Source organism: Canis lupus, chromosome 21 (assembly GCF_048164855.1).
Source record: "Canis lupus baileyi chromosome 21, mCanLup2.hap1, whole genome shotgun sequence".
NCBI lineage: Eukaryota > Metazoa > Chordata > Mammalia > Carnivora > Canidae > Canis > Canis lupus.
The window spans coordinates 220,625-241,232 of NC_132858.1; the positions used below are offsets into that span (position 1 = coordinate 220,625).

At 37.2% G+C, this 20,608-nt stretch overlaps 1 protein-coding gene across 4 annotated transcripts in view; it reads left to right on the forward strand.

Moving 5' to 3' along the window:
• Positions 1–7,772: 7,772 nt before the first annotated feature.
• LOC140612210 (membrane-spanning 4-domains subfamily A member 12-like) overlaps positions 7,773–20,608 on the forward strand; it is a 31,019-nt gene continuing 18,183 nt past the window's right edge. The window contains exons 1-4 of one of the 4 annotated variants that reach the window (XM_072789285.1): positions 7,773–8,261; positions 10,553–10,605; positions 11,661–11,804; positions 18,936–18,992. In XM_072789285.1, coding sequence (XP_072645386.1) covers positions 8,144–8,261; positions 10,553–10,605; positions 11,661–11,804; positions 18,936–18,992 — 372 coding nt within the window. In that variant the 5' untranslated portion in view covers positions 7,773–8,143. The remainder of the gene's footprint in view (positions 8,262–10,552; positions 10,606–11,660; positions 11,805–18,935; positions 18,993–20,608) is intronic. The other 3 variants (XM_072789286.1, XM_072789284.1, XM_072789283.1) reach the window with 3 other exon arrangements.

Consider the following 20,608-nt stretch of genomic DNA (forward strand, 5'->3'; position numbering starts at 1 on the left):
TGTATTCAATTGCGTTCAGATGCAAATTCTGTACATATCTGTGAAATTCATCTGGTCCAGTGTATTATCTAAAGCACTTGTTTCTTTGGTGATGTTGTGCTTAGAGATCTGTCATTTGCAGAGAGTTCTGTGTTGAAGTCTCTTGCTATTAGTATTATTATTTAAGTATGTCTTTACTTTGGTTATTAATTGATATGCTTGGCAGCTCCCACATTCAAGGCATCAACATTCATGATTGTTAGGTCTTCTTGTTGGATAGACCCTTTAGGTATAATATAGTGTCCCTCTTCATCTCTTCCTAGGGTCTTTGGGATAAACTTGAATGTATCTGATATGAGGCTTGCTACCCCAGCTTACTTATGAGGACCATTTGAATGGTAAATGGTTCTCCAATCTTTCATTTCAGGCTGGAGGTGTCCTTAGATCTCTTGTAGACAGCAAATAGATGGGTCATGCTTTTTTATCCAATCCAAAACCCTGTGTCTTTTGATAGGATCATTTAGCCCATTCACGTTTAGTACAACTATTGAAAGATATGTATTTAGTGTCACTGTATTACCTATTCAGTCCCTGTTTTTATGGATTATTCTTTGAGCTTTCTCTTTCTTTTACAGGGTCCCCCTTAATATTTCCTGCAGAGCTTGATTGGTGGTCACATGTTCTTTCAGCTTCTGCCTATCATGGAAGATCATTATCTCTCCTTCTATTCTGAATGAGAACCTTGCTGGATAAAGTATTCTTGGCTGCATGTCCTTCTCATTTAGGACCCTGAATATATCCTGCCAACCCTTTATGGCCTGTGGGTCTCTGTGGAGAGGTCTGATGTTAATTTAATATTTCTCCCCACATAATTTAGGGGTCTCTTATCTCTCGCTGGTTTAAGGATTTTCTCTTTATCTTTGGAATTTGCAAGTTTCACTATTAAATGTCGAGTTGTTCAACAGTTTTTAACGATTTTGGGGGGTACCTCTCTATCTCCTGGATCAGAATACATGTTTCCCTCTCCAAATTAGGGAAGTTCTCAGCTATGATTTGCTCAAATATGCTTTCTGTCCCTCTGTCCCTCTTGATGCTTTCTGGAACCCCAATTATATGTAGATCCTTCTTTCTGAGGCTATCATTTATTGCCCTTAACCTTTCCTCATGGTCTTTTAATTGTTTTTTCTCTTTTTTCCTCAGCTTCCTTCCTTGCCATGAACTTGTCTTCTATGTCATTCACTCTTTCTTCCACTTCCTTAACCCTCATCACTAGGACTTCCAGTTTCAATTGCATCTCATGTAGTTAATTTTTAATTTTGGCCTGATTAGATCTAAATTCTGCATTCATGAAGTCTCTTGAATCCTTTATGCTTTTTTCCAGAGCCACCAGTAGCTTTATCATTGTGCTTCTGATTTGGCTTTCTGACATCAAATTGTAATCCAAACTCTGTAACTCTGTGGCAGAGAGTACTGTTTCTGATTCATTCTTTTGTGGTGAGTTCTTCCTTCTAGTCATTTTGCTCAGTGTGAGTGGCTGTATGAGAGGGGTGAGTCAAGAATATCAACCATGATGTAAATAAATTTCATTCTAGATTCTGATGATGTCAGAGTCCAGAAAATGAAATCAAACATCAGAACAAAATAAAACAAAAGGACCACTAAAGTGAAAAACACATCTTAAAACAAAGTAGTAAAAAATAAAAGGCCAAGAATACCAAAGAAGAAGAAAAAAAGAAAAAAGAAGAGAAAAAAAGACAAAGTAAAGAGGAAATAAAAAAGAAAAAATGGTGGTGGGTACTAGGAAATGGTGGTGTTTAAGTAGTTGTAGTGGAGGGAGAATGTAGTCTACCTGCAATATCCTAGAGGGTGATCCTCTTGGTTCTGAGTGTATTAAATTCTGTATATTAGAAGATGCTCAGTCCCAAATTTGTATTAACCAGCAATACTTGTAGAAAGCCCCAACATTGACCACCAAAATATAAACGAGATAAAAGAGGGGGGTAGAATGGGAATGAAGAGAGAATATAACCTCACAGAATGAACCAGCACAGTATACCTCTTGGTTCTGTGTGCATGCTGGTCATGTTTTAGAAAGTATTAACTTCTGCCATTGTAGAACAAGATGGGGTAGAGAAACAAAAAACACAAAACAAAAAACCTATCTCGTATATCTCCCAAAATTGAATTTAGTATGTTGAAGGGAATCTAGAAGTGGAAAATATAACTAAGACATGTAATTGTATTAATATGAAAGTCAAAAAGGAATCTTAAAAATGAAGAGGTGATTAAATATTGTAGTTAAGGTGGGAAAAGAGGAAAAAAATAGTAGAAATTTTTAGTCTGATATAAAAATGAGCTGTACCAGAAAAGGGGGAAAGAAAGGGAGGGATACCCTCCAGTTCTATATACTATAAATCCCTCTGACTTCCTCTAGAGCTTTCCAGCACTACTTGGTCAAGAACTTGCTCTTCTCCTGTTCTTCAAGTTGGTATTCTGGGGAGGGGTCTGCTGTGCTGATTTTCAGGTGTGTTTGCCTGGGGAGAGATGCCCCGCCCCCTGCCGGTCCCGAGCCCAGTGGGAGTTGTTTGTCCTGTGAGGCCTCTGTTCCCTGGCAGCCCCACCTCTCCTGGGCACAAGGTGAAACAAAGAGGAACGACAACAATGGCAGCGGTCAAGTTTCCAGTCCTGGAGTTAGCTTCCCGCTAGTAACTGATGCAGTTTCCCAGTCCACACTGGTTTAGATGCTCCACAGGCAGGTGTGGGTGCGCTGGTCTGCACAGCTTTGGGGCACCCGGTGGCAGGAGAGTCCTCACTGTCCTGTGCCCTCCCTGCTTCTACCTGTCCCAGGAGGAGTGCAGGATCACAGGTTGTGTCTGCTCAGCGCCCTGGAATCCGCGGCCCTGTGCTGCTTGAATCGTGCTCCCGGGGTGCATGACTCCCAAAGGCAGGAGCCACCACTCAACAGACTGGCTTCTCCCAGATGCCCCACCAAGTGCACGCTCCAGCCCGTTACTGACATGGGCCCACAGTTTGTGGTGGGCTTTACCCCTGGGCACACTTCCTCTATTAGTGACTCCGGAAAACTGGAGGTTTCACTGCCCCTCCTGTGATTCTACCCGATTTCCCTGCTAAGCACTTTTCCATCTGGGAAGAATCCAGTGCGGAGTTTTTTTTTTGTTTTTTTGTTTTTAATTTTTATTTATTTATGATAGTCAGAGAGGGAGAGAGAGAAGCAGAGACACAGGCAGAGGGAAGCAGGCTCCATGCACCGGGAGCCCGATGTGGGATTCGATCCCGGGTCTCCAGGATCGCGCCCTGGTCCAAAGGCAGGCGCCAAACCGCTGCGCCACCCAGGGATCCCCAGTGCGGAGTTTTAAAGTTCCTGCTTCTCTGGGCCTGGCCCTTCCTGTCCTGGAGGCTTTCCCTGCCTGGCTTTAGTCTGGCTCCTAGCAGTGCCCCTCTTCCACTTGATTCTTTTTTATTTTATTTTTTTCCACCTTCCTACCTTGCAAGAAGTGAAAACCCTTCTCTCTGTAGCGTTCTGGCTGTTCTCTCTTTAAATCTCAGGCCCAAATACGTAGGTGTTCAGGGTGATTTGAAAGTTATCTAGGTTAAGTTGGTGGGACCAGGTGAGTTGAGGACCCCTATTCTTCTGCCATCTTGCCCTGCCCCCCTATAGAATTCATTTTCATATCCTGTTCCTTTCAGTACCTGGAAGCTACCATTCCATTGTCTACTGACCTCCATGGTTTATGATAAGTCAGATGTTTTTTGGGTTTATGTTTTATGATAAGTCAGATCATAAAGATCTTACTGAAAATTTCTTGAACATGTTTTTCTCTTGCTACTTTCAATATTCTCTTTCAGTGATGGCTTTCAACATTTTGACTTAGATGTGTTTAGATATGGATCCCTTATGTTTACTCTACCTGGAATTGAAGCACAAGCTTCTAGGATGAATATTTTTCATCAAACTTGGAAATTTTTGGCCATTCAACTATTCTTTTTTTTAAATAATAAATTTATTTTTTATTGGTGTTAAATTTGCCAACATACAGAATAACACCCAGTGCTCATCCCATCAAGTGCCCCCCTCAGAGCCCATCACCCATTCACCCCTACGCCCCGCCCTCCTCCCCTTCCACCACCCCTAGTTCGTTTCCCAGAGTTAGGAGTCTTTATGTTCTGTCTCCCTTTCTGATATTTCCTACCTATTTCTTCTCCCTTCCCTTCTATTCCCTTTCATTATTATTTATATTCCCCAAATGAATGAGAACATATAATGTTTGTCCTTCTCTGATTGACTTATGTCAGTCAGCATCATACCCTCCAGGTCCATCCACATCGAAGCAAATGGTGGGTATTTGTCATTTCTAATGGCTGAGTAATACTCCATTGTATACATAAACCACATCTTCTTTATCCATTCATCTTTCGATGGACACTGAGGCTCCTTCCATAGTTTGGCTATTGTGGACATTGCTGCTAGAAACATTGGGGTGCAGGTGTCCCAGCGTTTCATTGCATCTATATCTTTGGGGTAAATCCTCATGCCCTTTCTCTCTCTCTTCTCCTTCTCATTTTCTCTTTATGCCTATCCTGGTATACTGGATGATATACAGATCACTGAGACTGTTCATTTTTCTGTATTGTTTTGTTTCTCTTCATCAGAGTAGATAATTTCAATTAACCTAGCGTCAAGTTTTCTAATTCTTTCTTCTGCCCACTCAAATTTGCTGTTGAGCTTTTCCAAGGAATTTTTCATTTCAATTTATTGTATTTTCCACTCCAGAGTTTCTATTTGGTTCTGTTTTTATAATTTCAGAGTCTTTATTGATAGTCTCTATTTCATGAGTTATTCTTATATTTTTCTTTTATCCTTTAAATATAGTCTTCTTTAGTTCTTTGAATATTTTCACAATAGCTGATTTAAGTCTTTGTCTATTAGGCTTATCACCCTGAGGAACACTTTCTATTATTGCCTTTTTCCCCTATCTATGGCACATATATTCCTGTTTCTTTGTATGTCTCATAATTCTTTTGTTGAAAACTAAACATTCTAAACAATAGAATGAGACAAATTTGGAAATTAGATCCTGAGAATTTTTGTCAGAGTTCTGGTATTTGCTGTTGCTATTTGTTTAGTGGCTTTCCTGGACTAATTTTGCAAAGTCTGTGGTTGTCAAGTGTAATGTTTCTACTTAACTTAGTGACCAGCTGATGATGATTGGAATGAGATATATGTTAGTTGCTTGAACTACAAGTTTTCCACTCCTTACTAAAAGGATCTGTATGTTGTTAGAGAATGCCTTCAATATTTTGGGAGGTTAATACTCTGCCTTAGCATTTACTTCCTGTTCACACACAGCCTCAAGGTCAGCCAGAGATTAGAGCTTTTTTTAGGTCCTTCCTTGCCATGTGCACAACCCTGCACATTCATGAGGCCTACTAGACATCAAGGTATATGTCAGAACTTTAAGTGTCCTAGATTTTCAGTTTTTAGTTTTTCATCCAGTCTGTTTTGCTGATATTGTTACTTATATTGCTTCCAGGTAGCTGGAATTGGCAGTTTTTAAAAAGCCACGTATTGGTTTCATAAACACCCTGGAATAGGATTTTCTCATTGAGTAAGCTCTGGGTCAAGTCAAAAAAAAGATAAGCCCTATGAATAGGACTTTTCTGGGAGTTGCCATACTGATCAATAGTGGAAGTTTTATGGGAGGAGGTCTTTTGGGAGGATTCTGAATCTGTTCTGCCCTCTCCAATGGTTATTTGGCTGCTGTTTTTCACAGTTACCATCATTCTGAAATTTTTAAAGGCTACCAGGAATTTGGGAGTGGAAATAGGATAAGTTAAAATACCAAAAAGACTATTACCAAAAGTCAGACATTTTTCTTGAATAAACACTTCTCAGATTGCTGCAAGCCTTTGATTAATTTCCAGAATCTGAAAAGTTGATTTTGACAAATATTTCCAATGTCTTCATTGCTTTTATGAAAAAGTGGATTTTTGGAGCTCCTTACTATGCCATTTTAAATGGCTTATACAAACTATTTGACTTTCTTATACAAACTATTTTTGAAGAATCAAATAATTCCTCAAGGGAATTTATTCTTTTGAAAAAAATATCAAACACTAAATTAAGAAGAAATAATATGATTAAGAAAGCCATGATTATGGACTCTCCAATGGTATGGATCTAATTAAATATCATCAATAGATTCTAAAATTCATTAGAAGAAAAATTGATGAGCAAATATAGAGTGGGTAAATCAAGACAAAACCTAATTTATAGTTCAATTTTTATCACTAAAGCAAGACAACCAGTCACTCAAGTGTCATGGTTATGCAAAGGGAGTATATAGCTCCAACTATCCAGAATTTTGCCAGAAAATGTGAACCTAAATCTAATGAAGCCTCTGCATATGACTACTAGGCTACAGGAAATATGAAGAATAGAGAAACAAGTTAAATGACACCATAAAGAAGCAACTAGATAAATTCAGAATGTGGGAAATTATAAGGGCCCAATGATTTATCTACTATTTTTTTTTCAGTAAACATATAGCATTTTAAAAAGGAAGAAAACTGCAAGTTTTTAAAAGAATTAATACATAAAGCAACCAAATGCAATAAGTGGAACTGATTTGAATAATGATTCAAACTAAACTACAGACATTTTTAAGACAACCAGTAAATTTTAGGATGGATTAGGTATTAGATATTTTCAAGAAACTATTGTTAATTTTATTGGATTTAGTGGGGATATTATTTTTTAAAAAAACTCTTTAACTATTAGAACACACACTGAAATATGTAAAAGTGAAATGATATCTTTCCTGTACCAGAAAAAAAAAAAACAGGAAGGGTAACTGATGAAAAACAAGGTTGCAAAGGATAATGGTAACAAAGTTGCTAATGGTAATGGCTCTGTGATATCTAGCATATTTTTTCTGCGTATTTGAAATTTTCCATGAAAAATGTTAAATGTAAAACTTTCAATAGCATCTCCTACTACTCACAGGTAAAGCCAGAGTTTTAAGAAGGCCCTGAATGATCTGGCTTCCTCTTCTCACTCCCTACTCTAGCCATACCCTCTTCCTTGAGCAGCCTCAGACATTGTCCAGCTGCCATTCCTTATACTGGCCACTTTCTCTTCCCAGATATTTACAAGGTTCTCTCCTTCACCTTCTTGGGGACTTTGATCAAATATCCTGTTTGTAGGGAGGATTTTTGTGAATGCCTCCCTTTACATTTCCATCCATGCATATACCCTATTTCCCTCCATACTTAATTATTCTCTTTAGCTTGTATTACTTTTACAGTATAAGTTTTCCTTATGGGTCCAGATTATTATTGGTTTCCCCCTTCTCACTACAAGCTCCCAATAGGGTAGGGTACTTCATCTGCTTTCTTCACTGCTCTATCCCCAGCATTGAGAACAGTGCTTGGCACATACCAATGCTCAGTGAAACTTTATTGAATTAGTTAACTGGTAAAACATCAAAAATAAAAGAGTTCAACAAACATTAGTCCCCTCTAACTATTCATAAGTACCCATATGATGCAAATAATTTAACAATTTAGGCCAGACTTGGTAGTCATTCATTTGTTCCTACCATGTGTTGGGTCAGTTGTTAAACACTGAATATAAAAATTAATCTATCAAGTCCAGCAGGATACACACATGCACACACACACACACACACACACACACGTTTGTAACAATGGAATATATTTGTAAAACAACTTGGTCTTCAAAGTTCTGCATGATGAGCCTGTGAGGTACCTGTGCTGGTATTATCTACACTTTACAAAAGAATAAACTGAAGACCACAGAAATTGTATGTACCATGTCTTCTAGAATATTCTTGATTGCAGGGGGCTTCTGATTATGAGGCTTCTTCCAAGGAGGGCATCCCTACAGTTAGGGATAGAACCACCACGTAATAAGGCTGCAGGTAATGTCAACCACAGCCTCCAAAGATAGAGTATGATGTTGATGCAACCAATTAAGAGTGGCATCGCTCTACCCAACCCTCATCGAGGGAACTTGTAAGCTCAGTGGAACAGTGGGGGTCTTACCACACTGTGGGGGTCCACGCGGGGCTCCTCGTGCAGAGAACCTGGCAGCTGCGCTCTTGGCTACAACCGCAGAGTCGGAATGACGGAGGGGAGGATGAAGTCCACAACCGAGGAAGCAGCGCCCGTTCAGATGTACAACCTGCAAAACCCTGAACCAAGGGCACCACGTGAGGATAAACGATCCAGTAGGCCTACACGTGAGTGTAGGGAGCCTTAGCCAAGGCTGTCACTGTTGCTAAGAATAAAACCACCCCAGGGGGCAGGTATTCCCAACGACCCCTTAGAGTGCTTCCCAAACACAGTGGGAAGAACCCCAATTAAGACATCATTTTACTTTTTATTTATTCCTTTAAATACTTCTTCTTCCATTGTGTGTTTCCAATAACTGACTTATTTTACACACACAGCACCCTCTCATATGAAGGTAGGTTGGCTAATTTACAGAAGGAGAACATAGTGTAGTGACTTGGGGATCCCAGAGTCATGGAACAAGCAGTGGCAAGCCCGGCTCCTGCCTTTCACCTTTTGATCATATTCCCATATTTTTCGCGGTTTAGGAGATGTGCATTAGACTTTGCAGCAACAAAAAACACATAAACATCATATTTTGGATGATAGGAATGATTGATTTCCAAGAACTGGGAGTTAAGAGTTTCTCTTTATGTATATTCTTTTCTAGCTGGGTTGGCAAGTATTACTTGGGAGAATCTTTAACCATGATTAAATAGGTAAATTCTTCTTTTGCTCATCTGGAGCAAGCCACAGAGAGTTCCCCATGTGAGAAGTGACTCTTCCGGGAATCACTTCTTTCAATTTATATGGCCTGCCCACAAAAATTTTCTGATCCTCAACATCAAAACCAGAGCTTGTTGTCTTTACCCAAGGTCCATATGTCCTGATCAGCCTATTCTTTTTCTCTTGATTCACATGCTCTGGAGAATGACTCAATTTTTGTGGCACCTCTGGGTCTATCCAAAATTAACTCAATAAATGCCAGAGAATCTATGCTTTGAGGCTGACCTTCCCAAACATATGTTACATGACTGGTATAAACAAATCTATTCACTTATACATAATATGGTAACAGATCAATAGATAGAAATGTAATTTTATGTGTCAAATTGATTTAACAAACATCTATTAAATTCCAACAATTTAAAAATACATTGCTAGAGCCAGACATTTTCACACTGTGAGCACACAGAAGCAAAGATGTATATGGTAAGGTACTTTAAAAACATGAGTCAAAGCCACATAGTAATGGAAATAGTGCTCAGGAATGGATGGGGTACTTAATATGGGGAGAAGAAAGTTGAGGTCAAATCATACCCAACTCTAATGTGCCACATAAAAAAATGTTCACTGGGGACTAAAGGCAACAAGAACCCAGTGAAAGATTATGAGCAGATGATTTCCACATTTGATTCTGAGTTTAGAAGTTTCATTGTGGACATAGTATAAAGACTGGACTTAAGGACTTAAGTTTCTCTATTGTGGTTATTAGATTATTTTGTATTTTTTAATTCTTTAGCAAGTTATAGTTAGGGGACATTTCCAATTTTTGACCATTAGACAATTGGGGGGTCATGAAACTGCTACAATTGTACTGAGGGCTCAAGAGAAGTGACTGCTTGAGTGGTAAGGCAGAGGCAGGCAGACAAAGCTGTCTTCCAGATTGATGGAGCCATAAAGATAGCAGCAGCCACTATACTATTTGACAGGTAGTTGTTTCCAGACACCTTTCTGTGAGTTGGATTAATTTGGAGGCACACTAGCATTGCTGCTGCAGTAACCTAGAAGTAAATTCCTGCTGACCTGTACTAAACACGAGATAAGCACCATACCTTTGAACATCTTTTTTCTTTATCAGTTGCTGAGTTGTGAAAGCTACCTTTTCTAAGTTGAATCCAAAAAAATTATATTCCCCAGCTTCCCTTGCAGTCAGAGAGACTGGAAGAGAACAACAAAAGAGACCCTACACTGAGCTTTAATTTTGCTTACATAGATGATGGCCCAGAGAGGCAGGGAAGGTTTGACCATCTGCAGCAGAATTCTGGAGTGGGAAGTAGCAAGGACACTTTCTCCTCAATTTAGATTGGTGTCTTGCTACTGGACATTGGTCTACAAACAACCTTACCAATGATTCTGAGTTCACTAATATCCTGTTTTGCTTAAACCAGCCAGAATAAATTCTGTTGTCTGCGTCTAAGAATCCTAAGGACTCCCAAAGTGTCTTTAAAGATGTAAAAGAGGGATAAAATCTAATAGGACCATAAGAGTTTTTAAACAGGTATGTTTGAGAGAAAATCAATGGGTTTGATTTTAAATTTGTATTTCAGATAATTGTTTAATTGTGAAAAATTAGCAAATGCAAGAACAAATTTCTCAATAACTTTTAAGTGCCTTATCTAAGAAAATCATTATTTTTTACAATTTTTTCTAGAGAATAATTTCATTCATTCTCTCTAATGTTTATGCTATGTTTTAGATTATATGACATCATTCCACATTGTGTTGGAAAAAGAAACCAGAATGTTGGGGGTAAGGACTAAGTGCTACTTGAGTAGATAAATTACCTTGATATTACAAGTCCCAAATAATTTTAAAAGGAGACAGTGATTCCTCTGCCTCAACAACCCAATGGAAGAGAATTAATGGAATGAGTTTCAGTAATTCTACCCCTATGATTTCCTTTTGTCTATGTATGTTTATGATTTAAAGTAAATCTGAGACTGTGGGTCCTAAAGAAAATGATGAGGTCAGAGGTATATGCAAGAGATCATCTAGATCACAGGGCTTTGTAGACATTGATCATATCACAGCATTGTGTTGTCAGCATATTTTTTGTATATCTTGGGGGAGGTGATATTCTGGAGCACTATTCCTACTTCTTCACCCCCAGCCAAATGTAGCATGCTACCTCTTTTCTATCATATACACTAATTAGTGGGCTCTTGAGTCAGATTAAAAACCAGAACTGTAAGATAAATCTTGGTTTAGGAAAATGCCTAAGACTGTTGGGGCCAGAATCTTAGGATTCAGTAGGTCTGGTTGCAAGTGGATCCTCTCACCTCATGGTGCCAAAAATCAGAATTTCTAACAGAAGAAAACCATTGCCCATTAGCTGGTTGAGGGGATGGAGATAGTAGAAATGTATCAGAGGAAAGAACTAAGACTGAGAGTAGTATATGCAAGACCAAACAGAGAAGAGGAAAAGGCAAAAGGGCTACAGAGACTACAGTTCTTCTCTCAGAACTAGAGGATGTTAAGTATACCCATTCACAAATAAGTCCCTAGATACCTTAATTTACTTGAAAGCAACCACATCTCTACAAATTGCTAGGAAAGCTTCATAAATAACCCCTGTATGAGCTACATGTAGGGATTACAAGCACTTTATGGCTGCTACCTTCCTCCATAACCTTGGCTTCTCCCTAGTTTTTGATAATTTCTAACAAGAGTAGTGGCAGAGAATACTATGATTCAGAGATACAGAAGCTATACTCCTCCACCCATGCCCTTTATATCACTCAATTTGTAACTCTCTTGAAATTTTATATATCTGGGTAATTGATTATGACATTCTTTTCTTACAGGCTGCCCAAGTAATGGTTGGTTTGATCCACTGTGCTCTGGGATATTTCTGGATACAGTTATATATCAGAGAATTTGATTCAATTTCAATAGATTACCTGCCTATAACCTTGCTATCAGGATACCCATTTTGGGCATTCTTGTTTGTGAGTAAATTATCTCAATAATGATCATTCATTCATTTATTCAATGTATTTTGCTATCGTCCATGGTCAGGCAATAATGTAGAGATACCAACTGTGAAAACATACAACTCCTACTGTCAAGAAATTCATTCTTGTATCTACTGAAGCTATTTTGAGATGATAAATTTATTTATAAAATTTTTCCATACAAAGATTTTATTTAGTTGAATAAATGTTAGAGCCAAGGAATGGTAAGCTTTCCAAAGGGCATTTTATTTTTTTATTTTTAAAGATTTTATTTATTTATTCATGAGAGACACAGAGAGAAGCAGAGACATAGGTGGAGAGAGAAGCAGACTCCATGCAGGGAGCCCAATGTTGGACTTGATCCCAGGACTCCAGGATCCCGACCTGAGCCAAAGACAGACATGCAACCACTAAGCCACCCAGGCATCCCTCCAAAGGGCATTTTAGATATGTAGTAAATGTTTATTTATAAGACTCATGTTTGCTAATAATATAGGCAAGCTGAGAAAGAGAGCTTAAGAGTTGGGGCAATAAAAGAGACTTTGAAAAGCAATCTGATAAAAAAGAAAAGAAGGAGCAGGGAACCATTGACCCAAGAGGAATTTGGAAGAATTCACTAAGGATTTCTAAAGGATGTATATTGTCTTATAGCATGAAGTAAAATATTCCACCACCTTCCATTTTCCTACAGACTTCTCAAAAATATCTGCCTATCTCACAAAAATATTTTTCAGTCACTTGGCAAATATTCGCTACCTAATGGGGGGCCAGGCTCTGTTTTAAGTATTTTAGTTATGGTAGTGAATAAAACAGACCAAGATCCGTACCCTTATAAAGCTCACTTTCTAGTAAAGATAATGTATTAAAAGATGAAAAATACTGTGGGGAAAAATAATGTAGAGAAGGATAAGAAGGTATAAAGTTGCAATTTTTATAGGATATTCAAGCTTCCTTGAGAAAAGGCATTTGAACAAAGACTTGAAGTAGTTGAAGTGATAAGCTACAAGGGATGTCTGAAAAAAGAATATACAAGGAGAGCAGACTCTAGGCTGAGAGCAAGCCTTATTGAAAAAATAGCCAGTCTGGATGGAGCGAATTGGGCTAAGAGAAATTGTAGGAAAAGAGATCAGCTATATGATAGGAAGTATGTTAATCTAAGAACTTGTAGTCATTCTATGTACTATTACTTTGAGTAACACTGAGAGCCATTGCAAGGCGTTGAACAGAGGAAATGATATGATCTAACTTAAGTAAGAACCATTAAAAGATCATGAAGGAGCAAAAGATCAAGCAAGGAGCCTTTAAAAGATTTGATTATGGTTATGCAGGTGAGAGAGTATAGTGGTTCAAACCAGAGAGATAGTAAAAGAAAAAGTTGATTCTGGATGTATTTTTATATTAGAACCCCAAAAATTTCCTGATGGCTTGGATATGGGATGTGACAGGGAGAAGGAAATAAAGGAGACTTCAAAATAGTGGGTCAAGCAATTAAAAGAATGGACTTATGACTTATCATTGACTAAGATGGGCAAGGCTAGGAGTTTAAAGAGGCTGGAATTTCATGTGTTAAATTTAGGGCATGTTGGGTTTGAAATCCCTTTTAGACATCTTAGATGTCTTCGACATTAGAGATACCAAGTATCCTGCTTATACATAGGAGTATGGAGTTTGGGAAAGAAGTATAAATGTAAGGTCATTGGCATACGTATTTAATGAAATGACACAAGATAAAATTAGCAAGAATTTATCTCATTTGTATAGGTAGAGAGAAGGGCTATGGCCTGATTTCTGGGGGCATGTCCAGCATTAGGAATTAAGATTGAAGAAGAGGAACAGGCAAAGAAAATTGAGGAGTAAAACAAGAGAGTATACTATCCTGGAAGCCCAACTGAAGAAGGCAGAGTTGAGGAGGGAGCAGTCAAATCTCAAAGACTATAAATAGGTGAAGTTAGATGAGATACCATCTAAAATTGCCATTGGCTTTTGCAACATTGAGATCATGAGTGACCTCCACGAGGAGAGGTGGAGCTGAGAACCTGATTGAAATAACTTTTTAAAAGAATCAGAAGACAGAGCAAGTTTAGAGAACTTTTTTTTTATTGGAGTTCAGTGTGCCAACATATAGCATAACATGCTGTGCTCATCCCGCCAAGTGCCCCCCTCATTGCCCATCACCCAGTCACCTCCACCCCCCGCCCACCTCCCCTTCCACTACCCCTTGTTCATTTCCCAGAGTTAGGTGTCTCTCATGGTTTGTCACCCCCACTGATATTTTGACTCATTTTCTCTCCTTTCCCTGTATTCCCTTTCACTAATTTTCATATTCCCCAAATGAATGGAGACCATATAATGTTAGTCCTTTTCTGATTGACTTATTTCACTCAGCATAATACCCTCCAGGTCCCTCCACATCGAAGCAAATAGTGCGTATTTGTCGTTTCTAATGGCTGAGTAATACTCCATTGTATACATAAACCACATCTTCTTTATCCATTCATCTTTCGATGGACACTGAGGCTCCTTACACAGTTTGGCTATTGTGGACATTGCTGCTATAAACATTGGGTTTCATTGAATTTTCCTGAGAAATAAAAAGAAAAATAATGTGGCGTTAGCTGACAGAGCAAGTACAGTATGTTTTTGTTCCGACACAGTGATTAACTGAGTCTGTCTTCCTAGCTATGGCAGTAATCCAATAGGAGACTGAGAGCACTGGGCACGCAATGTGGTGAGGCACATTTGAGTTACATATACTTACCTGCCCTATTATTATGCTACCACACAGTAAGAAAGCCACCCCAAGCTAGGAGTCAAAAGGGAGCACAAGTTCTGTGTAGTCCTTCAACCATTCAGTGACCCATACTACAATTTCACTGAACTAAAATTACTCCTGACCTCAGCCAATTATGTAATGTTATTATCCCTAGTGTCTTTATCTACCAATTATTTCTGTTTATTAATTTTTAGACCTAATGCATACATTTATGCAAGTCATCTAAATTCAACTTTGAACTGAGGGGGTTTAAATAAATCAAGAGGCAAAAGAACATATGTGTAATTTTTTTCAACATATTTGAGAGTTATTATGGAAACATGGACCATAGGTACTTAAAGCGGCTGGCCATAAACAACTGGGAGAAATGAGGGAGGCTTTTCAGAGGGAAGTGTACTTGCTCTGAAGAACAGGTCCTTTTCAGTAGCAATTTCTCCTCCTAGAGCTGCTCATCCCCCAAGTTTTGATGCTTATTGTCAACTTAAATATCACCTTATCTGAAAGACCTTTTGACAAAACTCTTAAAATTCACCCCTAAGTTATCCTCTATCATTGTACCATTTTATTTTCTTCATATTTTGATAAGACATGAAAATCTCTGATGTGTCAAAGGCCCTGTGTTTTTGAGGAAGAAACATGCACTGCTGCCCTCATTTCTGACTATGGATAGTCTTTTTTGATGCCATAGAAAGGTTGCATGCATACATGCAGTTTGTACCAATGAAAAAAATCCATTCTTGATGCACAACTACGGGTAACAACTATCTTTTTTAAAATGTATTTATTTTTAATTCACATATACTTAACATAGAGTGTTATATTAGTTTCAGGTGCACAATATAATGACTCAACAATTCTATACATCACTCACTGCTCATCACAATAAATGTACTTCTAATCCTCTTCACCTATTTCACCCACTCCCTTATCCACCTCTCCTCTGGTAACCGCCAGTTCTCTATAGCGGAGTCTGTTTTTTTGTTTGTCTGTTTTCTTCTTTGTTCATTCTTAAATTCCACATGTGAGTGAAATCATATGGTATTTGTTTCTCTAACTGACTTATTTTGCTTTGTGTAATACCCTCTAGATCCATCCATGTGTTGCAAGTAGAAAGATTTCATTTTTTGAATGGCTGAGTAATAATATATATATATATATATATCCATTCATCTATGGTTGAACACTTGGATTTCTTCCATATTTTGGCTATTGTGAATAATGCTGCAATAAACAAAGGGGTGCATATATCTTTTCAAATTAGTATTTTCATTGTCTTTGGATAAATACCCAATAGTGGAATTATTGGATCATATGCTAATTCTATTTTAATTTTTTGAGGAACCTATGTACTGTATTCCACAGTAGCTGCACCAACTTGCATTCCCACCAGCAGTGCATGAGGGTTCCTTTTCCTCCATACCCTCGCCAATGCTTGCTATTTCTTGTGGTTTTTTTCTTTTAACCATTCTAACAAGTGTGAGGTGATATCTCATTGTGATCTTGATTTGTGTTTCCCTAATGATGAGTGATGTTGAGCATCTTTTCATGTCTGTTGGCCACCTGTATTCCTTTAGGAAAATGTCTGTTCATGTCTTCTGCCAATTTTTAATTGGATTATTTGTTTTTTGGTGTTGAGTTGTATAAGTTCATTATATATTTTGGATATTAACTCCTTACTGGATATGTCATTTACAAATATCTTCTCCCATTCAGTAGGCTGTCTTTTCATTTTATTGATGGTTTCCTTCACTGTGCAAAAGCTTTTCAAAAACAACTGTCTTTCCAACCAATGTCAGAAAATAATAAAATATTCAGGATAGGTGATTTTTGGGTGTGATTCTTACATTTCAAAAATTAAACTGCAGATTAAATGTTTTTTGAATGCTATTTTCTGTTAAAATAGTTTTCAGTAGCATTCTATTAAACACTCATGTGGGTGGACCCACTAAATTATAATAATGTGTATTTTCATGCACTCAACAAGAAGTTCCTTTTTTTTTTTAACATACCAAGTCTTTTATTATGGAAGCTTTCAGACATTGATAAACAGAATAGTATATTGCCCCCTTGGTACTCATTACCCAGTTTAGACAATTAGCAGCTCATAGTTAGTCTTGCTTCATCCATACTTCCATGCACTTTCTTTATTTTACTCGGATTATTTTGAAGCAATTCCTAGACATTACATAATTTTATTTGCAAATATTTCAGTATGCATCTCTAAGATAAGGACTCTTAAATTAAAATACAGATAACTTGCAAGGAGTGGATGGAACTAGAGGGTATTAGGCTAGGTGAAATAAGTCAGAGAAAGACAAATACCATGTGATTTTACTCATATGTGGAATTTAAGAAACAAAACAGATAAACATAAGTGAAGGGAAGAAAAAATAAAATAAGATGAAAACAGAGAGGAAAGCAAACCTTAAGAGACTCTTAACTCTAGGGAACAAACTGAGGGTCGCTGTAAGGGAAAGGGGTAAGGGGATGGGATAATTGGGTGATGGACATTAAGTAGAGCACTTGATGTAATGAGCACTTAGTGTTATATGCAACTGGTGAATCACTAAGTTCTATCCCTGAGACTAATAATACAATATATATTAACTAAATTGAATTTAATTTTTTAAAAGAAATCAATAAGAAGTTCTTAAATGAAACCAATAAAATTGTATCTACCCTCCATGCCATGAAATCACGTTAAAAATATTACTTTAGGGATCCCTGGGTGGCGCAGCGGTTTGGCGCCTGCCTTTGGCCCAGGGCGCGATCCTGGAGACCCGGGATCGAATCCCACATTGGGCTCCCGGTGCATGGAGCCTGCTTCTCCCTCTGCCTGTGTCTCTGCCTCTCTCTCTCTCTCTGTGACTATCATAAATAAAAAAAAAATATTACTTTATTCCATCCTATGGAAGTACACAAATATACAAGTATAACATTAACCCAATAATGGTTTCCTCCTCCCAATGCTTTAATAGAAAACCGTGGATTTATTACTAGGTGATTTTTCCAGAGGTTACCATAGAACTACAATAGGAATCTTGGTGTTTCAGAAAAATTATTTTCAAAGTTAAATTGTTCTTTAGCTAAAAAAAGAGGAAGGAAATGAAAGGAAAAGAAAAAAAAGAAAAGAAAAGAAAAAGAAAAAGAAAAGGAGAAAGAGAGAAATAAATTAACTCCAATTCCTCAAGAAGAGGATTTTTTAAAAATATTAAAAGCTACATTACTCTTTGAGGAATCTAAAAAATAATTGAGGCAAAAGTGGGGAGAGAGCCCTAACTTATTTCAATGAATCTGATACCTGTAGCTCTCTTATGTATAATGGAAAATTTGACTGGTTTGGCTCCCTGGTTCTGGGAAATTTCCCAAGAAATAAGAGTGTCTTTGTTATTCCTGGGCCCCTTGCACCATACCTGAGTGTTCAGGAGCTGGCTGTTGCAGAAAGACCAACCACAGATAGGTAATGAAACTCCATAATGAAACTATGGAAACTGAGGCTCAGATAGGTTTTGGTTGGTGATATACATTGATATGCCAGGAGGATGATACATGCTGAGGATATGGAAGCTTCATGCTTAGACCATTCTAGACCTATGCATTTCTTCATTTGGCTGGTCTTGATTTGTTGATAAAATTATAAGTATAGCACTTTCCTGGGTTCTAGGAGTCATTCTAGCAAATTATCAAATCTGAGATGGATAGTGGGAAAGCTTATATTTGTAGCCAGTTGGTCAGAAGTCCAGGGGGCCTGGAAATCCCCAAGTTTATGGCTGGTGACTGAAGTGAATGTAGTTTTACTGGGAACTGTGCTCTTAACCTGTGAAGTCTGAGCTAACTCTGAGAAGTTGGCATTAAAATGGCATCACACTCACAAAGCAGAGACCACCAGGACACTGCCAGAGAAGTGAAGGAGCTGGAGGCACAGGAAACCTTTAGGAATTTTAGACATTCAGGGATTTCATCTCACACCTCATCAAATATATTTAAATGTTCTCATATCCCCATATTAAATATAATTCTGTTTTGAAAAATTAAAAGGCTTCTTGTGATTCTGTTTTTGGAAAGTTATCTACAAATAACTCATTTAATTTGTTATTAATTATACCTCCTCAGTTATCATTGTGGAAATCTCAAGAAGTGAAAAAAAAATCTAACTTATTATAAGTTATTTTCAAATGTAGTAAAGTTGTTATGGATCTGAAATTTACTAATTAATGAAGTTGACATTATGTTACATATTATAGACCTTTCATTAAACTTGTTATTAATTTTTTAAAAGTGTTATTGAAGCTGTCAGAGGAATCTCTTGGGTGATAACAAAGATGCTTATGTGTGCCTCTTTTTGTTCTCAGTTTGTCATATCAGGAATTTTTGCAATAGAAGCAGAGAAGACATCTTCCCCAAAATTGGTAAGAATAATTGAAGCTATTTCAAAGATAAAAATTTAACTTGTCAAAGACAAGGATACCACTAAGAAGAGATATCATTGCCTCTTAAACAGTAGAAATGTATTCAAAATACTAAAATGTAAAATATTGCTTTACAATACTTTACAATATTTTTAAATGGATGTACTCCAACAAAAATCTTTGTTAATTTAATAAAATATTAAAATAACACAGAATGCTTGAAGCAAACCAGGAAATCAGAAGTGGAAATTTAAATATGATATGTCATTTCTTTCAAGTTAAATGTCAAATATGATAGATAAAGTGTAAATGGATACTTTGAAGCAGTGAGAGAGAAAAATATGTGATTAGAACAATAAGTTAAGATTTTTTTAAATGACTTCTATGTACCAGATGACTCACTTAGAGTGACTTAGATGCCTCACTTCTTTTAAATGACTTTTTAAATGACTTCTATGTACCAGATGCCTCACTTAGAGTTTTTGTATATATTTCACAACAAACCCTATCAGGGTGGTTAATAGCATACATTCATTGTATAGATAAGGAAACTGAGATACCAAGAGTATCAGCAACTGTCTCTAAAGACCTAGATTTATTTTTTCAATTTTTTTATTTAAATTCAATTTAGTTAATATGTATTGTATTATTAGTCTCAAAGGTAGAGTTTAGAGACTCATCAGTCTTATATAACACCCAGTGTTTATTACATCATGTGCCCTCCTTAATGACCATCACCCCATCCCCCCCACACCTCCCCTCCAGCAGCCCTCAGTTAATAGTTAGAGCTTACAGTTAAGAGCCTCTTATGGTTTGCTTCCCTCTCTGTTTTCATCTTATTTTATTTTTCCTTCCCTTCACCTATGTTTATCTGTTTTGTTTCTTAAATTCTACATATGAGTGAAATCACATAGTATTTGTCTTTCTCTGACTGATTTATTTCACTTACCATAATATGGTCTAGTTCCATCCAAGTCATTGGAAATGACAAGATTTCATTCTTTCTCATTTTTGATAGCTGAGTAACATTTATTTAGATATATATATATAAATATATTTAATTAATATTATTATATTAATCCTTTAATATTATTATTATATCATTTATTTATATCTATAAATCCCATTTATTTATATATATATCCTTCTTTATCCTTTCATCTGTCATTGGACATCTCAGCTCCTTCCATATTTTGGCTATTGTGGACACTGCTATAATGTATAATAATGTATAATAATGTGTGACATTATTATAAATAATGGAGTGCATGTGCCCCTTCAAAACACACTGTGAAAACAAACAAACAAGCAAAAAACACTGTGTATCCTTTGGATAAATACCTAGTAGTGCAATCCTGGGCTGTAAAGTAGTTCTATTTTTAACTTCTTGAGGAACCTCCACACTGTTTTCCAGAGTGGCTGTAAAGTTTACCTTCCCACCAACAGTGCAAGAGGGTTCCCCCTTCTCTACATCCTCACCAACATCTGTTGTTTCCTGACTTGTTCATTTGAGCCATTCTGACTGGTATGAGGTGGTATCTCATTGTGGTTTTGATTTGTATTTCCCTAATCCTGAGTGATGTTGAACATTTTTTTCATGTGCCTTTTGGCCATTT